Source organism: Neomonachus schauinslandi, chromosome 13 (genome assembly GCF_002201575.2).
Source record: "Neomonachus schauinslandi chromosome 13, ASM220157v2, whole genome shotgun sequence".
Classification (NCBI taxonomy): domain Eukaryota; kingdom Metazoa; phylum Chordata; class Mammalia; order Carnivora; family Phocidae; genus Neomonachus; species Neomonachus schauinslandi.
In genome coordinates, this window is record NC_058415.1 from 57630033 (window position 1) to 57649688 (window position 19656).

General features: G+C 40.3%; 1 protein-coding gene across 1 annotated transcript in view; it reads left to right on the forward strand.

Annotated features, from left to right (window-relative positions):
- Positions 1-562: 562 nt before the first annotated feature.
- The window catches only part of LOC110581735 (phospholipid-transporting ATPase FetA-like), a 110543-nt gene continuing 91449 nt past the window's right edge, over positions 563-19656 (forward strand). The window contains exons 1-2 of the mRNA XM_021691636.2: positions 563-640; positions 3006-3077. Coding sequence (XP_021547311.2) covers positions 563-640; positions 3006-3077 — 150 coding nt within the window. The remainder of the gene's footprint in view (positions 641-3005; positions 3078-19656) is intronic.

The following is a 19656-nucleotide window of genomic DNA, read 5'->3' on the forward strand; positions in this document are numbered from 1 at the left end:
TCTAAAATTTAATAGGCAAAAAGACCTCCTGGGTTTCTTGTTGCCACCCCTCCCAGAGATTCTGAGTCAGTACATCCTGAGTGGGGGCCAGGTTGTCTGTATTTTCCACAAACAACTTTTCATGTTTTTGAAACAATTGGTTCATGGACCATGCTTTTGGGAATGATTGCTCTAAGATGATCTCAGTCTAAAGTAAAGAAATAAGGGATGCTGAAATGTGGGGACATAGTGGAATAGTGGATTTTCTCCTGAGCTCAGTGCCAGATCTATCAAAGAGGAGCATGTGGGCATTTAAGACTTTAAATTCTATTCCATGGTATTTGACCACAGTTCTTTTTTTTTTTTTTAAAGATTTTGTTTATTTGACAGAGAGAGACACAGCGAGAGAGGGAACACAAGCAGGGAGAGTGGGAGGGGGAGAAGCAGGCCCCCCTCAGAGCGGGGAGCCCGAGGCGGGGCTCGATCCCAGGACTTGGGATCATGACCCGAGCCGAAGGCAGACACCTAACGACTGAACCACCCAGGCGCCCCTTGACTACAGTAATTAGTTACTGCCCTAGAAATGCACCTGACAGTCATCTCTTCATCTGTGGCCAAGTCTGCAAGAGAGATGATAAGAATTGTGGTCAAGAGCAGTCAGGCAAGTAGGGTTTCAGATCTCTACCACTGTGACTCAACTGCTCTCTGTATGACTCTGAGCAAGTCACTTAATCTTAGGCCCAGGTTTTTCATCTGTAGGAAAGAATAAAACCCTCTTTCTAGGCCCAGGTTTTCATGAAAATTAAACAAGATGATCTTTGTAAAGCACACAGTAAAGTTTCCAGCACACAGTAAATTTTGATAAATAGTAAGTATTATGTCAGCAGAGTCTGGACTGATAATCAGTTTTTGTTTTATCCTTAGGTGGTGTTTCTCTGAAATGAAATACATAAAACGTTTTATTTCAGGTAAGTGTTCATCTTATATCTGCTGAGGTTCTCAAGTTCAACATCTTACTTACTACTCTCCTGTACCATGTTCTACCCACAAAGCCAGGAAATTGGTTGCTATGCTCTCAGAGCACTCATTAAAGGATTGAACTAAATCCCACTAAGAAGCTTCTTACAATTTTGGATCTCTAAGAAACTTCTTAGGGGAGGACACAGACTTGACTTTCCTCTGATCTGGCTTTGAGACTATTTTTGCTGCAAAGGTGGGAGGAAAAAAAATTACAAAATTGAACTTGAGGTTATTGTAGAAATTCTTTGGCTATAGCCACTGATGATACTAGTTCACATTAATTCACATAGAGAGTAATGTTTAAGTGGTTTTTTTTTAATTTTTAAATTTTTTAAAAATTAAATTAAATTTTTTTAAGATTTTATTTATTTATTTGACACAGAGAGAAAGACAGCCTAGAAAGGGAACACAAGCAGGAGGAGTAGGAGAGGGAGAAGCAGGCTCCCCGCTGAGCAGGGAGCCCAATGTAGGGCTCGATCCCAGGACCCTGGGGCGCTTAACGACTGAGCCACCCAGGCACCCCTGACTGTTTGTTTAGAGGGCAGTGAGAGGAATGTTCTACCTAAAGCCTTGAGGCAGACAGGTAAGTGATTTAATTTTGAAGGTGTTTAAACAGAAAGCCAAAGGTCTGCAGTGATAACCATGGTGTATCTTTAGCAAAAAGTAAAGGTGAGTGAATGTTTCTCATCTGTGTACGTTCAAAGGGAAATAGGAGTAGTCCAACGGAAACTTTCATTGGGCTCATTGATGTAATTGTAATTATTGATATTATAGTAAGATGAACCATGATTTGAACACTCGACATCCTTTTTCCATGTGAGCTTAAGATGATCAAAAGGATATTGTTGAATTTGTTTCCCTTTCTATAGAGATCTAAATTAATAACTCATTTCTCCAATCCCAGACCATACAATTTGCATCCTTAGTATCACAGTTTGCCTCATTAATATCAGTCAGTTTCTGTTGTGGCTATTTTGGAGAAAGCTTAGACTTGCCACCAATGTCTGGAACTAAACTCTCCACATAATTCCAACCAAATGACTGTTGACTATTTGAGAGGGTTCCCTCCAACAAAAGGAAAACTTTTTGTCATAGTTCTTTGTGGATATGCTTTTGAAAAATTTTAAAAATAGTAAAAGAGCTATGAGTGTGTGTGTTTGAGGAAGAGAGAGGGTGGTTTTCGGTTTAGTGAAACAAAAGCAATTCTATTTGAACTACATTTGTTGTCATAATTTTAGAAGCTGACAGGGTACCTAGCTGGCTCAGTCAGTAAAGTATGAGACTCTTAATTACTGGGTCGTGAGTTCGAGCCCCTCACTGGGTGTGGAGCCTTAAAATATATATATATATATATATTATAGATTTTATTTATTTATTTGACACAGAGAGAGCGAGCACAAGTAGGCAGAAAGGCAGGCAGAGGGAGAGGGAGAAGCAAACTCCCCGCTGAGCAGGGAGTCTGCTTCTCCCTCTGACCCTCCCCCCCTCATGCTCTCTCTCTCTCTCTCATTCTCTCTCTCTCAAATAAATAAATAAAATCTTTAAAAAAAAAAAAAAAAGAATTATCCTGAAATTGGGAAGGGAGAATTGTTAAAAATCTCACATGACATCTTTTGTAGTTTGAACCTTTCTTTAACTTAGGTATACTCAATGCATGTGTAAAATCTTACATACATTTATCTGAAAATTGCCATTGTTATCTGCATTGGTAGCTCTCCAAATCCTATGCTTGTGCTTATGAAGGAAGAACCTTTAGTGCTGCCATTACATTTGACTCAGTTCTTACATAGGGAATTTCATTCTCCTTGGCCTTGTTCATAATCTCTTCTTGTCTCATGATAGCATCAGCATATTTCTGCATTTACAGCCATAGTATCTGGTTGAGATCTTGAGATATCCAGGCAGATCCTGTGCCCATCTTTGTCTTGTTCTCTTTGTTTTTATGGTAGTTCCCTAAACAGATGTTTAGAGCTGAGACTGTTTCTTTTTAATGTCCTTCAATGCAGGTTGTTGATATAGTGTCAAAGCATTGTTCAGTGAAACCCGTTCTGGGCTTGGGGCAGAACATTTCAGTTGAGGTAAGGCTTTGATGATCTGTTTCAATCAAAGGAATAACAAGTTTTAGAATATATATAAAATCATACAGGTTTTTACAGACAATTTCAGGAGGTTCACAAAGTTTCTGAAGCTCCTCTTTTGAGCCTTGGCTTAGAAAACAAAAGCAGATGCCTGGCTGGCTCAGTCAGTAGAGCGTATGACTCTTGATCTTGGGGTCGTGAGTTGGGTGTAGAGATTACTAAAAAAATAAACTTAAAAAAAAAAGAAAACAAAAACAAGCAAACAAACCCTTTCTAGGCGGTGGCTAAACAGTATATCATTCAAGCAATTCTGCATAAATGTGATCTCTTAATTTATATTAAACAGCATTAAGTTCATAGTTATACCTGGAGTACAGATAGTCTGTATTCTACGATTGTGTGCTTTATTTCTCAGATCTTTCTTTAGAAGTGAGATTGGCCCGGGCGCCTGGGTGGCTCAGTTGGTTAAGCGACTGCCTTCAGCTCAGGTCATGATCCTGGAGTCCCCGGATTGGGTCCCGCATCGGGGTCCCTGCTCAGTGGGGAGTCTGCTTCTCCCTCTGACCCTACCCCCTCTCGTGCACTCTCTCTATCTCAAATAAATAAATAAAATCTTAAAAAAAAAAGATTTTATTTATTTGACAGAGAGAGCGTACAAGTAGGGGAAGCGGCAGGCAGAGGGAGAGTGAGAAGCAGGCTCCCCGCTGAGCAGAGAGCCCAGGATCATGACCTGAGCCAAAGGCAGACGCTCAACCAACTGAGCCACCCAGGCACCCCTATAATATTACCATCTTAACCATTTTTTTTTAAGATTTTTAATTTATTTTTTGACAGAGAGAGACCTAGCAAGAGAGGGAACACAAGCAGGGGGAGTGGGAGAGGGAGAAGCATGCTTCCCACAGAGCAGGGAGCCCGATGCAGGGCTCGATCCCAGGACCCTGGGATCATGACCTGAGCCAAAGGCAGATGCCTAACGAATGAACCACCCAGGCACCCCCATCTTAACCATTTTTAAGTGTACAGCTCAGTGGCATTAAGTCCATTCACACCGCTGGGCAACCATTACCACCATTCATCTCAGAACTCTTTTTGTCTTATTAAACTGAAACTCTGTACCCCTTAAGCATTAACTCCCATTCCTCCAACCCCTGGTTCTTGGCAATTACCATTTTTCTTTTTGTCTCTATGAATTTGACTACTACAGGTGCCTCATGTAAGTGGAATCTCATAGTATGTTTTTTCTGTGACTGGCTTATTTCACTCAACATAATGTTCTCAGTGTTCATCTGTGTTGTAGCATGTGTCATAATATCCTTTTTAAGATTGAATATTACAGTGTATGTATATATACCACATTTTGTCCATTCATATGTTGGACATTTGGGTTGCTTCTGTTCCTTGACTATTATGAATAGTGCTGCCATGAACATGAGTGTACAAATATCTCTTCAAGTCCCTGCTTTCGATTCTTTTGGGTGTGTCCCTAGAGGTGAAATTGCTAGATTGTATGGTAATTCTATTTTTAATTTTTTGAGGACTCACCATACTGTTTTTCATAACAGCCACACCATTTTACATTCCCAGCAATAGTGCACAAGAGTTCTAATTTCTCCACATCTTTGACAATAGTTATTATTTTTTTAATAGTAGCCGTCCTAATGGATGCAATGGAGCAGGTTTGGGACAAAAAACTTGGAAAGACACCCTGAGACTATAGTACTTTAAGAACTTTTTAAGGCACCAGTGTACGGGGAGGGAGGTGTTAAGAGAATAGAGCAGGGGCACCTGGGTGGCTCAGTCAGCTGAGCGTCAGACTCTTAGTTTTGGCTCAGGTCATGATCCTCAGGGTTGTGGGTTCGAGCAGGTCGAGGTGTCTGCTTGAGATTCTTTCCTTACCTCTTCCCTCCTCCCTTCCATTCATATTAGAAACAAAACCTTAAAATATCTAAGACTAAGCATAAAAAGAAATGCACAAAAACCTGTATGAAGAAAACTTTAAGACTACTGATGGACAAAAAGATGGCCTGAATAAATGGCAAAACAGGGCATGTTCCTCAATGATATACAGTGGCTCCCGTTTTCACTCAGAGTAAAAGCCAAGGTCCTTACCAAACAACAACAACAACAAAACCCCCAGGACTCTTAAATACAGAGAACAAACTGGTGGCTGCCAGAGGGGAGGTGGGTGGGGTGATGGGTGAAACAGATTAAGGGAATCAAGAGTATACTTTGTAATGAACACTGAGTAATGTATAGAATTGTTGAATCATTATATTGTACACCTGAAACTAATACAACACTGTATGTTAATTATACTTCAGTTTAAAAAAAAGTCGAGGTCCTTGCAATGGCTTTTTAGATTGTGAATATTCTGCCCCCACCTTGCCTGATCTCTCCTACCACTCTGCTCCTCACCTCGCTGCTGCAGCTACTCTGGCTTTCCTGCTTTTCCTTAAACAGTCTTTGTTCTCATTATTCCTTCTGATTGCCAACACTCTTCCTCCAGATAAGCCTTTGGCTAACTCCCTTGTCCACTTCAAGTTTTTGCTCAGTCTCGTCTTTTCTGTAAGGCCTACATGAATTTCAGCTCCACACCACTCCCCCATCCTCCAGAGAGTGGAGAGGGGCTGGAAAGGGAGTTAATAATTGATCATGCCTATGTGAGGAAGCCTCCATAAAATTCCGTGCGGGGTTCAGAGAGCTTTCAGGCTATCAAATACATTCGCATGAGGAGTTGGTTTTGCAACCCAACTCCACTGCAGCGGATGCTCCTGCACTCGCACCCTCTCAGACCTCGCCCTATGTATCTCTTCATCTGGCTATTCATCTGTATCCTCTATCATAACCTTTAATAAACTGATAAATATTTCCCTAAGTGAGCTGCTCTAGAAAATTAATTGAACTTGAGAAGAGGGTCATTGGAACCTCTGATCTACAGCTGGTTGGTCAGAAGCACAGGTAATAGCTTGAGCTTACAATTAATATCTGAAATTGGGGAGTGGGGGATTCTCATAAGGCTGTACTTTTACCTTGAGATCTGACGCTATCTCTGGGTAGATAGTGTCAGAACTGACTTAAATTATAGGATACCCAGCTGGTGTTGTCAGAGACTTGCTTATTGTAAGGACACCCCCCCCCCCCCGCTGTCTCATACATTTGGTGACCAAAAGTGTCAGAAGTGAAGTGTTCTCTATGAGTAGTAAAGGAGACTCAAAGGAGAGACAGTAGGGAAGACTGGGTTTTCCCTACCTAGGAAGGAAGGCTCAAGTTTTTCCTTTACACACCTATCTTTGTTTAAAAGGTTATTTGATTATCGGGAAAAAATATTTGGATCTATTCTTCACCAAGACTTTCACTGCTGTTGTAAAACACAGATCAAATATCATTTTCCCCATTAAACTTTTCTTGATTTCTCTGACTAGAATAACTATCTTCCCTCCAAACCATTTTGGTACTTTGTTTATTATCCCTTCCTCCAAGTTCCCTTAAGGCAATTACCATTTGCATTATATTTATTTGTACCATTAGAGCTAATTCCTTTCCCTATTCACAGTCTTCATTTTCGTATCTCACTGTAACATGTACATGGTAAGGTTTTTTGGTTGTTTTCTTTTTTGTCCCCAGCTTTGAGGGGATATAATTGACATATATTGTGTAAGTTTAAGATGTACAACATGATATATATTGCAAAATGCACATAGTAGGTACTAAGTGAACATTTAATAGACTAAAGATTAAATTAGAAAATGAAGAAAATAAGGTGTCAGGGATTCCCATCATTTTTGCAGCTGTGATATCCCATAACTATGATTTTGATATTACAGTACCCTTTATCAAGCTCCTTAAAATGACTGTAAGACTACTATTGTTTTTCTATTGTTTTTAATAAACTAAAAAGTGAACTTTAATAGATTTAATTTTTAGGATCTCTTCATTATTTTAGAAGAAGCTAGAACAATTTGAGGTGTTTTATGACCAGTGTTAGAAGTTGTGTTTTAAATCCTTCTGCTATGTTGGAGGTATCCATTCAGTTAGATCTTTCCAATAAGCCAGTTGCCAAGTTTAACTTTGGTGATAACAAGTTAGCACACAGGCATTATGTCTTTTGTGACATAACTTTACTGTCCCCATCCTGCCTTTCCCCAAACAGAAGTGATTACTGTGTTCTCTGTGCTCCAATTGAAGCTACTTCTATTATCCCGCTGTTGTGTAATTACTTTTTTATGTGTCTGTCTTCCCTTCTAAATAGTGAGCTCTTTAAGGATAGGGATTGTGTGTTGGTAATTTCCACTTTCCCCATAGTTTCTGGGACTGGGACATTGTGGGTATTAAATAAATGATAGATGTATTAATATAAATAAAGTATATTCTGACAAGGATTCTGGCCAAATGACTGTACCAAAGACAATCTCTTCAGATGGCTTAGTGGTAAAATGTCAGGATTTGATTAAATGATGAATTTTATGTATTCAGCCTATGGTATGGTTAATTGCCCTTAAGAACCTTTTCTTTAATTGTTGTTGTTGTTGTTGTTTTGGGATTTTGTTTTGTTTTGTTTTAAGTAATCTCTACAGCCTACGTGGGGCTTAACTCACAACCCTGAGATCAAGAGTTGCATGCTGTATCTATTGAGCCAGCCAGGCACCTTTAAGGGCCTTCTCTTTGTAAACCACATTTTGTTTGGATCCTACCCATTTCTCTATCTCATTGTCTTTCATCTTTCACCTGGAGTTTGTAGGAAGTAAATAGTGACTGAGAGGTCAGTTGTTACTCCACCACCATCTCTAAGAACTTGGAAATAAGGGAAGTTAGACTTATGACTGAGAATTAAATTTTAGCATTAACATATATCAAGGCAAAGTTATCAAAAATCATCTTAAAAAGGAAAACTGGACAAATTAAGACTTGATTAAAGATATTTATCTAAAGAACATTCACTGAAGCACTGTTGGTTAGCAGTGGCAACATAGAAACAGGTCAGCGAGAGGCATACTCAGGTTGTGCCTTACTGTCCAAGGGAGAGAATGTAGCCAACCAGCTTGAACATTCCTATCTCCCATCTGTGGCCTGATGCTATTAAACCTTTGAAACATGCAATTTAATTTCCCTACCTCAAATTCCAAGTTCATCAAGCAACTTTCTTTCCGATTATGACTCGTTTCTTATGTGTATCTTTCTACAAGGAGAAAATGAACTTCATGCCAAAGCAAATATTATCATCACTATGACAGTTAATCTATTTCATTGAAAAGAATCATTTACCATTCTGGTTTTACATCAGCCTCTGACCCCTTTTTAATGTTAGTTTGAATTGTAGGTTCTATCTTAGTAAAGAGCCAAAAACAAGTTTCTGAGCCTAAAAATTGAAGTCCAGATCCTGGACTTCAGTGAATTCAACAAGATAAATTCCACTTTGTTGAATTTTACCTCATATAATTGTCAAATGTAACCCCTTCACATCCTCCCCATTGCCATTGCCTTAATTCACCTACTTATTATTTTTCCTCTGGATTAAAATAATAGCATCTCGGGGCGCCTGGGTGGCTCAGTTGGTTAAGCGACTGCCTTCGGCTCAGGTCATGATCCCAGAGTCCCTGGATCGAGTCCCGCATCGGGCTCCCTGCTCGGCAGGGAGTCTGCTTCTCCCTCTGACCCTCCCCCCTCTCATGTGCTCTCTGTCATTCTCTCTCTCACAAATAAATAAATAAAATCTTTAAAAAAAATAAAAATAAAAATAAAAATAAAATAAAATAAAATAATAGCATCTCAACTCATTTTCTGGCCATCAGTCAGAATACACTGCACACTGATGTATCTTTAAAACATAAGTTTTGGGCGCCTGGGTGGCTCAGTTGGTTAAGTGACTGCCTTCGGCTCAGGTCATGATCCTGGAGTCCCTGGATCGAGTCCCGCATCGGGCTCCCTGCTCAGCAGGGAGTCTGCTTCTCCCTCTCCCGCTCCCCCCTCTTGTGCTCTTTCTCTCTCTCACTCTCTCTCTCAAATAAATAAATAAAATCTTAAAAAAAAAAATAAAATAAAAATAAAACATAAGTTTCTTTTTTTTTTTTTTTAAAGATTTATTTATTTATTTGAGAGAGCGAGAATGAGAGAGAGTACATGAGAGGGGGGAGGGTCAGAGGGAGAAGCAGGCTCCTCGCTGAGCAGGGAGCCCAATGCGGGACTCGATCCTGGGACTCCAGGATCATGACCTGAGCTGAAGGCAGTTGCCCAACCAACTGAGCCACCCAGGCACCCAAAACATAAGTTTCATTACGTTAACTTTTAAAGTATTTAATGGTATTCTGCAATGTCCTCCATTCCATTACCTTTCATATCTTGTTCCTCAGCCCTGCCTGGAAAATTCTGTCTCCCATATTCATTATGCTAACTTATTTTAATGCTTTAAGACTCAGCACCAGATCTGCTCCAAGAAACTTTAACTGACCCCCACAATTTGGTTTAGATATTCCTCTTTTGCACTTCCATGACATCCTGTCCTTACCTCTATCATACTATCCACTACACTATAGAGCAATTGTTTACTCATATGTCTCCCCTACTGGACAGTGAATTTCTTCATGGCAGTGATAGGGATATTGTCTGAATCTTTTCTATATTCCCTAGCTCTTAATATAATACTTGATCTGTTAAATGAATTTAAGAACCTCTCTTATAACTTTATTCATTTCATTTAAACTTCAACAAGCTTCTGCATCTCCTTTCATCTCTTCCAATCTGAACATTTATCCCTAGTTACTTTTTTCCCCACTTTGAACTTGTCACACTGTTGCTGTTTCTTCAGAGCCATATGACCAACAAAGTACCATGTGTGTGTGCACGTGTGTCCATTAAGGAGATTGTCAGGTATCACAAGTTTGTGAAATATCATTTTAAGATATAATTCCTCATAGGGCGCCTGGGTGGCTCAGTTGTTAAGCGTCTGCCTTCGGCTCGGGTCATGATCCCAGGGTCCTGGGATTAAGCCCCCACATCAGACTCCCTGCTTACTGGGAAGCCCGCTTCTCCCTCTCCCACTCCCCTGCTTGTGTTCCCTCTCTCGCTGTCTCTCTCTCTCTCTCTGTCAAATAAATAAATAAAATCTTAGGGCACCTGGGTGGCTCAGTTGGTTGAGCGACTGCCTTCGGCTCAGGTCATGATCCCAGGGTCCTGGGATCGAGTCCCGCATCGAGCTCCCTGCTCTGCGGGGAGCCTGCTTCTCCCTCTCCCACTCCCCCTGCTTGTGTTCCCTCTCTCTCTGTCAAATAAATAAATAAAATCTTTAATAAATAAATAAATAAATAAAATCTTTAAAAAAAAGAGAAAGAGAGAGATTTCAAGATTCTAACAGAATCTTGTCATTTATTAAAATATATATATATATAATTCCTCCCATAGAATACAATATGATTGAATAAAAATAGTTTAAATAAAATGTAACTGAAAATGTAGGTTACCTCTGGCTCTTAAAATTACTACATAAACGATAGCAAGTAGACAAAAAAAAAAAATCTTTGAGATGAAAATCCTAAGCAGTTGGCTAGGTTCACCCACTACCTTAATGAGTACTGCATACCACACAGAGCATCCAATTGAGATTTATGCTTCAGTAAAATCACTCTATGGGGATTTTCAAGGTCTTGTGAGCTTTCAAGGTTGCTCATGAAAGTTATACAAATATTGAATCTGAGAATGCCAGGTCTGCAGTACCACATATATATGCTAGGCTTGATGATGTATTAAACAATGTAAGTTATGGGTTTTGACCTCAAAAAGTATACAGATGTTTCCCTTTATTCAAAGGACTCATGAATTTCCACCTCCTCTAGGAAATCCTATTTCGAAGAGGTAGTGAATGAATGGTCTCTTTACAGATACATTTTTAATTATTGGATAATGACTGTGATTGCTTTAGATTTATAGATTAATCTGGGGGATAATTTGTATTTTTTGCAGTATTGAGTCTCCTTATCCAGGAGACTCAATTTCTCTCAATTTCTCTATTAATTCAGGTCTTCTTCTGTGGCCCTCAGTAAAATTTTGTATCTTTTCATATAGACCCATACATTTATTTATTTATTTTTTAAAGATTTTATTTATTTGACAGAGAGAGACACAGCAAGAGAGGGAACACAAGCAGGGGGAGTGGGAGAGGGAGAAGCAGGCTTCCCGCCAGGCAGGGAGCCTGATGTGGGGCTCGATTCCAGGACCCTGGGATCATGACCTGAGCCAAAGGCAAACACTTAACGACTGAGCCACCCAGGCGCCCCTAGACCCATACATTTATTGTTAGCTTTATTCATAGATATTTTAAATTTTGTTGTTATTTAAGTGGTACTTTTTCCATTATTTTTTCTGATTATTATAAGTATCTAGAAAGGCTATTTCATTGTAAATTTATTTTGTGACTGGGCACCTTACCAAAATCTTGTTATTTCTCTAATTTCTAGAGTCATGGAGTAGTCCTAAGATTGGAAAGGAGGGGCAGTGGAAATTTTCTTGTCCAACCTTCTCATGTACAGATAAGACTCAGAGTAGTCCAAACAGGTTTGATTGAAATCTTAGATCTCATGAATCTCTAGTCATTGAGTTTGACAAAATATTGTAAAGAGGCAAGGGAGCAAGATTGAGACAACAGACTGCTAAGGTTGGACCTCTTAAATCTGTATCTTGATGTGGTCATCACCAATCCAAGCTTTACAAATTCAGAAATTCAATGTACAGCTTGTCTTAGGAGTGATCCGGTCTCAGGAGATCAATTCACTCCTTTCTTTCTGGCAAGAAAAATTTTTTTTTTTTTTTTTTTTTTTTTTTTTAAGATTTTATTTATTTATTTGACAGAGAAAGACACAGCGAGAGAGGGAACACAAGCAGGGGGAGTGGGAGAGGGAGAAGCAGACTCCCCGCCGAGCAGGGAGCCCGATGCGGGACTCGATCCAGGGACTCCAGGATCATGACCTGAGCCGAAGGCAGTCGCTCAACCAACTGAGCCACCCAGGCGCCCATCTGGCAAGAAAAATTTATCAACAAGACAGCTAAGTTGCAGTTTAACATGGAAAATCTAATAACATCCAGGGCATTATCTTCTCATGGCCAGCTCTACTCAGGAGAGCAAATTAGAGATCCCAGAATCACAGCAAAGAGAACGGGATGTTTTTATGTGGTATTTACATTAAGATATGGTACTCTGATATTCTTTTCTGTTTTAATCATGATATTAGATAAATGTCCAATGATGTTTCTTTCCAAATAACTCTGATAGGCGTTATAGTGAGAGAAAACTTTCCCTAGGCAATGGCTGAAACAGTGATAAATGTTTCAGTATTTTCTCTTCTAAAAACCGTCATTCCTTCGCTCTCTCGTGACCAACATGTTAGTTTTAAAAGAGTAGAGCTTCTCTTAGATTAGCTCTATTTTAACTCCATGGCTTCCTTTCTAGAGAAGAACCCTAAGTTCCATGCTGAAATGTATTTAGGCTGTACTTTAATCTTACCAGCTTGCTTATTTATTTATTTATTTATTTATGGGGGCGGGGCAGAGGAAGAGGGAGAGAGAGAATCCGAAGCAGGCTCGGTACTCCACACTCAGTGCGGAGCACAACCAGCCCTGACATCATGACCTGAACAAAAATCAAGAGTCACATATCCAACCAACTGAACCACCCCGGTGCCCCTATCATCTTTTAAGCAGATTACTTCAGGAATATTTCCATAGATGGGTTAAACGTTTATGAATGTTGATACTTGTTAACTGCCTTTCAAGGGTATAGTAGGTATGTTTAAAATCTGGTCCCCAAATTCTATATATACCTTTTTTGGTCCTATACCTTCCCTATCAAACATAACACAGCTTCTTGAGATCAACTATAAAACTGGCCACTAAGCATGACCCATCAGTAGTTATTGAAATTCAGGGATTGTCAGGATTCTCTGTTAGGTGGAGTTGCCCACCTGCTCAATCTTTTGTCAGAACTGTTACTGTTGCTTTAGGTGGCATTTATCTGGGTGGGCCCAACTGACCAGGCTACTGTGTGATTTGGAATTGTTGGACTAGAATGAAAATATGTACCCTGAATGTCAGTAATGGTATTGGAAATCTCTGAAAGATAAATTGGAGAATTGAAATCCCTGACACGGTTTGAGGTTGGATAAGCTTGGAGTGGAGTGGATAAGCCCATTTAAGCAGCAAAGCTGAGATGTCCTAGATCTATGCTGAGAAACTAGTAAAGTGCTCCTAATTCATTTTATTGGCTGCTGCTCATTCAGTAAGTAAGTGGATCAGCCAGATTTTAGGCCTCAGGCCCCTGAATACCCAGTGCAGTTACCACAGTTACCCTACGCTGGAAGGTAAGGATGGTACTATATTAAGTAGCACACTCAAGAACTTGGGGTTTATCTCAGTACTCACCAGCTGGGAAGAGATAAGGATGGAACTTACGCAGGCTTTTCTTTTGGCTCTTGCTTGCCTCCAGGGCTTACAGGACTCAGGAGAAATTTAATGAATAAAGGAATTTATAAATAGAGCTGTCTGAAAATGTAGAGACCATCTTGAGAGTGATTTCTTCTGTACTTGAAGTATTTACGTGAGGCAGCCAGGGTTGCTAAACACAGGGAATGACTGCTCTGGATGGGAGGATGGATTAAGGATCTCCCAGTCCCGTTCTAGTTGTGAAATTCTGTAATTTCCAGGATCAGAGCAACTCTGGGAGGTTATCCAAGATCCAGGGTGGCCCCCAGCACAGACCTTCCTGGTGGGAGTGGAGGGCAATTCTGAAAGTAATTATTTTTACTTGGGCTTAGTTTAATTTAGTTCACCCTGGTCGTTCAGTGACTCTCCTTAGACCCAATAAAACCCCTTATGATATGAGAAAACCACTTGACAGCTCCATTTGGCACTGTGATCCAGGGATGTTCCCAGTTTAGTCTCAAAGCCAGCATTTCCTGGGGACATAGCAGGGAGCCTAATTAATACTGGAGTGACTTAAACTCCCACAGCTTGTTGACCTGGTAGCATTAGGAATATTCTGCCTTCTGCTGTGAAGTAGAGTAGTAGAGCACAGATCACTAGCAGAGAACTGACATATGGGGCCCAGAAAATTCCTCACAACTTATGATTTTGGATTCTGTGAGTCACAGACCCTCCCCACTTCATGGCTGCCACATTTGTATCTAATAAAGTAGGGCAGCTAAGGTAATTAAGCTAAGCTAATGTGTCTTTGGATTGATTTTAACTAAGAGGTGTACAGATCCCAGAGCTGATTTTAAACATCACCTGACAAAGTGTTTGTATTCTTTATAGCACTTGTCTTGATGAAGGGACATCTTATAACTTGTATTTTTCAGAAGGGCTAATGTTCTTAATAATTTTACCTACTGCTTATCTTCGTTCTTTTTTTTTTTTTTTTCCAATTCCCTACTTAGAAGCCAGGCTCTGTGCAAGGGCTTTAGAAGACACAGAAATTAATTAGACATGCTCACACTAGCCAATCTGATAGAGGAGATAAAATTCAAAAAATAATTATAACATAAGGAAGAACAAATGATTAGGAGAATAATACCGATGAAGTAATATAGCAGTTTGGAGAGGTGGGGGAATTATTTCTGGATCAGAGAAGGGGAGAAACTACATTGGATTCATGGAATTTGAGCTTGCCTTTGTTAAGATAGCCTTTGAAGGATTTTGACTGATACAGAGCAAGGGCTTTACCCTTGGAAGGGACAGCGTGAGTGGTGGCATAGATGCAGGGAAGTCTGGGCCATTTTTAGGGAATTGTTCATAGGCCAGTTTGAATAAAGATAAATAGTGGGAAAGAAAGGTGAAAGAATAGTTAGGGTTCAAATGGGAGCATCTTGAATGTGTGGCTGATATCTGGACTTCATTCAGTAATCCTTGGGGAGCCACTGCGGGTTTTGACCTGTCAGGAAGAAGACATGATCAGTGTTCTGCTTTAGGGCAGCAGTGGATAGTGTGTAAAAGTCAGAAGCAGGATACTGAATCCAGAAGGAAAGTAAAAGGAATCTGAGATGATAGTCGTGGGATTAGAAAGGAAGTAATAGCTTCAAGAGATCTTCAGATAGAATATATAGGACCTGGCAGGTAATCAGAGGGGGAACTGAAGGTGATTCTTGGATTTCATGAACAAGTTAGAATAGTAAGACAGAGGGGTGCCTGGATTGTTCAGTCATTTAGCGTCCGCCTTCGGCTCAGGTCCTGATCCCAGGGTCCTGGGATCGAGTCCCACATCAGGCTCCCTGCTCAGCAGGAAGCCTGCTTCTCCCTCTCCCACTCCCCCTGCTTGTGTTCCCTCTCTTGCTGTGTTTCTCTCTGTCAAATAAATAAATAAAATCTTAAAAAAAAAAAAGAATAGTAAGACAGAGAAACAGATATGTTAAAAATCAGAGAAGGTAAGAAATATCATTTTGGAACATGATTATCTTGAGATGCTAGTGAGCAGGTAAGAGGAAATGTCCAACATTTGGGATTAAAGATGGTTTTAGGAGCCAGGGGCAGAGATGCAATGAGAGGATTTGATATCATAATTCAAGGAAAACACACAGAGACAACAGGGAGAACAATGCTTTGGGGAATAGCCCATGTGCAAGGCACTGTAGAAAATGCTTGATATACTTTATATAATCTTTGCAACCAAGGTGAAGCAATTATCTTCATGTGAGAGACGAAAGACTGAAGTTCAGAGTGATTATCTCATTACCCCAAGGTTACACTTTAATAAGTGTTGGCTCCAGCGTTTAACTTTAGGTCAGCCTAACTGCTACATCACATTGCAAAGCAATCAAAGAGGTAGGGGAAGAAAAATGAGGGAAATGAATTATCATGAGAACAAGGGAAGAAAAGACCAAGTATCTTAATGAACTATATGGGGGCCACGGGATAGAAAAGACTGAGGTAAGGAGGTGAAATGTCTTCAAATGGTTCCTAGTAGCTCCAGCTTTTGTTGGGAATTGGTGCCAAAGCCATATAGATGCCAGGCTTAGGGACATCAAGAAAGGCTATGTAGGGACCTTGAACTGTGCTTGGCCTAGCTGGAGGTTGAGTTCCATCTACAATTGTACATTTTAACTTACTCAAACACTTATCCCAGAAGCATCCAGATGACTTTCCAACCTTCTTTTTAGCAGGAGAAACTACTTTTTTAAACTTAAAATATAGGAACATACCAGATAAAAGTGGAGTTATTCAAGTTGAGAGAAAGGAAGTGCTGTCTACCTCCTCCTTGCTCCTCTCTACCCTGAACTGTATTTCAGGCCCTGAGAAACCTGCCTGCTTTACATAACACCATTTGAAAACCCTGGTGTATTTTTCCTTTTTTTTCAGTGAGAAAGGGAAGTGATTATTATTATAGGTAAGAAAAGCTAGAAAACTGAAGGTAAAAGTCATTTGCTTTAGGTACAAATAATTGAGGAATCCAGCTGAGAATAGAACAGAGGTTTCCAAACTCCCCATTAGTCAGTGTTCTTTCTGGCCCTTGACTCAAATTTTATTTGTTTAAAAAGAAATGTAACATTTGCTTTCTAAGATTTCATTCAACAGACATTTGTTAACTACCTATACGTGCAAAACAGTTAAGACTAAGTAAACGTTGACTTACTTTTATAGACTAAAAGAAAAAGAAAATAAACTACCCAAAAACATATTTTACTACTTAATAAGGAGCTTACTTTGTGAGACTGCAAAATTACAAACACCAGAAGATTATTTGGTCAGACCCAATTTAAAGCTCTAGGCAGACAAGAGGGGTTTTTGTAACACACAACTGCTTTATAAAATCTGCCTTCTAGATGAAGCAGATAACTCCTGAGGAAGACTCCGAGTTTGAAAATAGAAGCAGTAGCTAAGAAACTGTAGTAGTTTGTGTGTTCCTTTCCACCCATTTTGTATTTGAAGTTTATATTAATCTTTAGCTTTTTTGTTTTAAACCTCCTGAAACTAAATCCAAGTTAATTGAAAGGTTATTCGAAGTCTATGAATCACCTTTGGAAGAAGCAGGTTGAAAATTGGGGTACTGAGACTCACTTCACTTTCCCTATCTAGAGGAAAAAGAAAAAAAAATCCACAAAAAAGGAATGTGGCAATTTCCCAAAAGCCAAGATGCTGTTAGAAGTAGAAAATGCGGGACGCCTGGGTGGCTCAGTCGGTTAAGCGTCTGCCTTCGGCTCAGGTCATGATCCCAGGGTCCTGGGATTGAGTCCCGCATCGGGCTCCCTGCTCCGCGGGGAGCCTGCTTCTCCCTCTACCTCTGTCTCTCTCTCTGTCTCTCATGAATAAATAAAAAAAAAATAAAATCTTAAAAAAAAAAAAAGTTGAAAATGGAAGGAAATTTTGTCATCTAAATGACCTCATAGACAAATAGATGTTTCAACATACTCCCACCCCTCCCAGAATTTTAAAGAAGATCTGTGTTTTCCTGTCAGAAAGTAGTTGTGATTGAAATAAGGACATGAAGTGGGGACTGTAACTGAGAAGAAAGGGAGAATGTGGAGTGCTGGTGGGTTTGGGACTGTGCTTGAAAGCATTTTGGGGTAAACTTGCTTTTTAATTATATATGTGCTTCTGTTGCTTTAAAAAAACAAACTTTTGTTAGCTTTGCCGAGATTCATGTGATACGAATTGGGATGGGAGAACCTGATTTCTGGAGTAACTAGGGATTTGTGCATTGGATATAATAGCGAACTCTGGGAAACCTTAATAGAATGGTCTGAAAGCTTTCATGATTTTATATGACAGTCTGGGGGAAATGTAGCTCTTAGTTGTAGTCAGGGGATGATGGGCATATCTGCTTCTGTGTGAGAATCCTATCCTCAGATTCTGACATGCAGAAGTTTGTTCCTTTGTTGATGAAAAATCTATTCTCTGAAAGACAGATTTGTTCATTAAGAGCCAATTATGACTTGTATGCATGCAGTCGATGACATTCTAGTACTGAGAGTCATCAGCTATGCCGCTGCCAGACTTCATTGTTTATTGTAGTTTATGTAGCTTTCAGATGGAGCTAAATATAAACTTGAAGACTTTCTCCAAACCTTTATACTTAGTGAATTTACTAGTTTTTTGTGTATAATAACTGGGTGGGGTGGATGCAGGATGCTGAGCACAGAATCACAGCTAGGGCTTGGAGGAACTCGAAGCTGGTTTGCACTATTTGCCAATTGGAAGACTGCAAACTGGTAGATCAATATTCCACCCCCAACCCCAAGTTTCAGTAAGGTTGTCTTTATGTTACATGATTCAGTTCAAGGTCAAGGCAGCTTAGAGATTATCAGCTGAAGATGGGACCTGTTATTTCTACCTTTGATTCTCATATCTAAATGAAAGAGTTTTAGATCCTATAACCATGTCTTTTTTTTTTTTTTTTTTGAGAGAGAGAAAGAACATGTGCACACATGTAAGGGTGGTGGTAGGGGAGGAGCAGAGGGAGAGGGAGAGGGAGAATGTTAAGCAGTGTCTACGCTCAGCTCGGAGCCCGACAGGGACTTGATCCCACAATGCTGAGATCATGACCTGAGCTGAAATCAAGAGTTGGACGCTTAACAGACTGAGCCACCCAGGTGCCCCATGTCTTACAGAAGCTGGTGCTATTCCTTGACTTCTCTTCGATGCCTCTTCTTATGACTCTAGTGTTTTTCAACCTTCTTTTAAAAATGTAATGAGTTGGGTGCCTGGGTGGCTCAGTTGGTTAAGCGACTGCCTTCGGCTCAGGTCATGATCCTGGAGACCCGGGATCGAGTCCCGCATCGGGCTCCCTGCTCGGCGGGGGGTCTGCTTCTCCCTCTGACTCTCTTCCCTCCTGTGCTCTCTGTCTCCCATTCTCTCTCTCAAATAAATAAATAAAATCTTAAAAAATAAAAATAAAAAATATGGGCGCCTGGGTGGCTCAGTTGGTTAAGCGACTGCCTTCAGCTCAGGTCATGATCCTGGAGTCCCTGGATCGAGTCCCGCATCGGGCTCCCTGCTCGGCAGGGAGCCTGCTTCTCCCTCTAACCCTCCCACCTCTCATGTACTCTCTCTCTCTCATTCTCGCTCTCTCAAATAAATAAATAAACCTTTAAAAAAAATCTTTAAAAAAAAAATGTAATGAGTCCCCCCCCCCAAATATTTAGTAATTACAAAGGGAAAACTAGTAAGTTTACAGTGGAGAATTCTGGCAGACACCATCTTAACCAAGCAATCTAGGTTCGTATCACCAGGAATACACATGACAGCATGTATCCCCTGATCGGATGCCCTGAGAAGGGCACATCAGACAAACACAAGTTGAGGCACACTGTACAAAACAATTGGTCAGTACCTTTCAAAAGTGTCAAGGTCATGAAAAACAAAGAATTGGGAATATTGACAAGTTGAAGACATGCAGCTAAATGCAATGTAGGATACTGGATTGGGTCCTAGAGCCAAAAAAAAAAAAAAAGGACATTAGTGGAAAGCATTGGTAAAAAATAATTTCTGGGGGCGCCTGGGTGGCTCAGTCGTTAAGCGTCTGCCTTCGGCTCAGGTCATGGTCTCAGGGTCCTGGGATGGAGTCCCCCATTGGGCTCCCTGCTCAGCGGGAGGCCTGCCTCTCCCC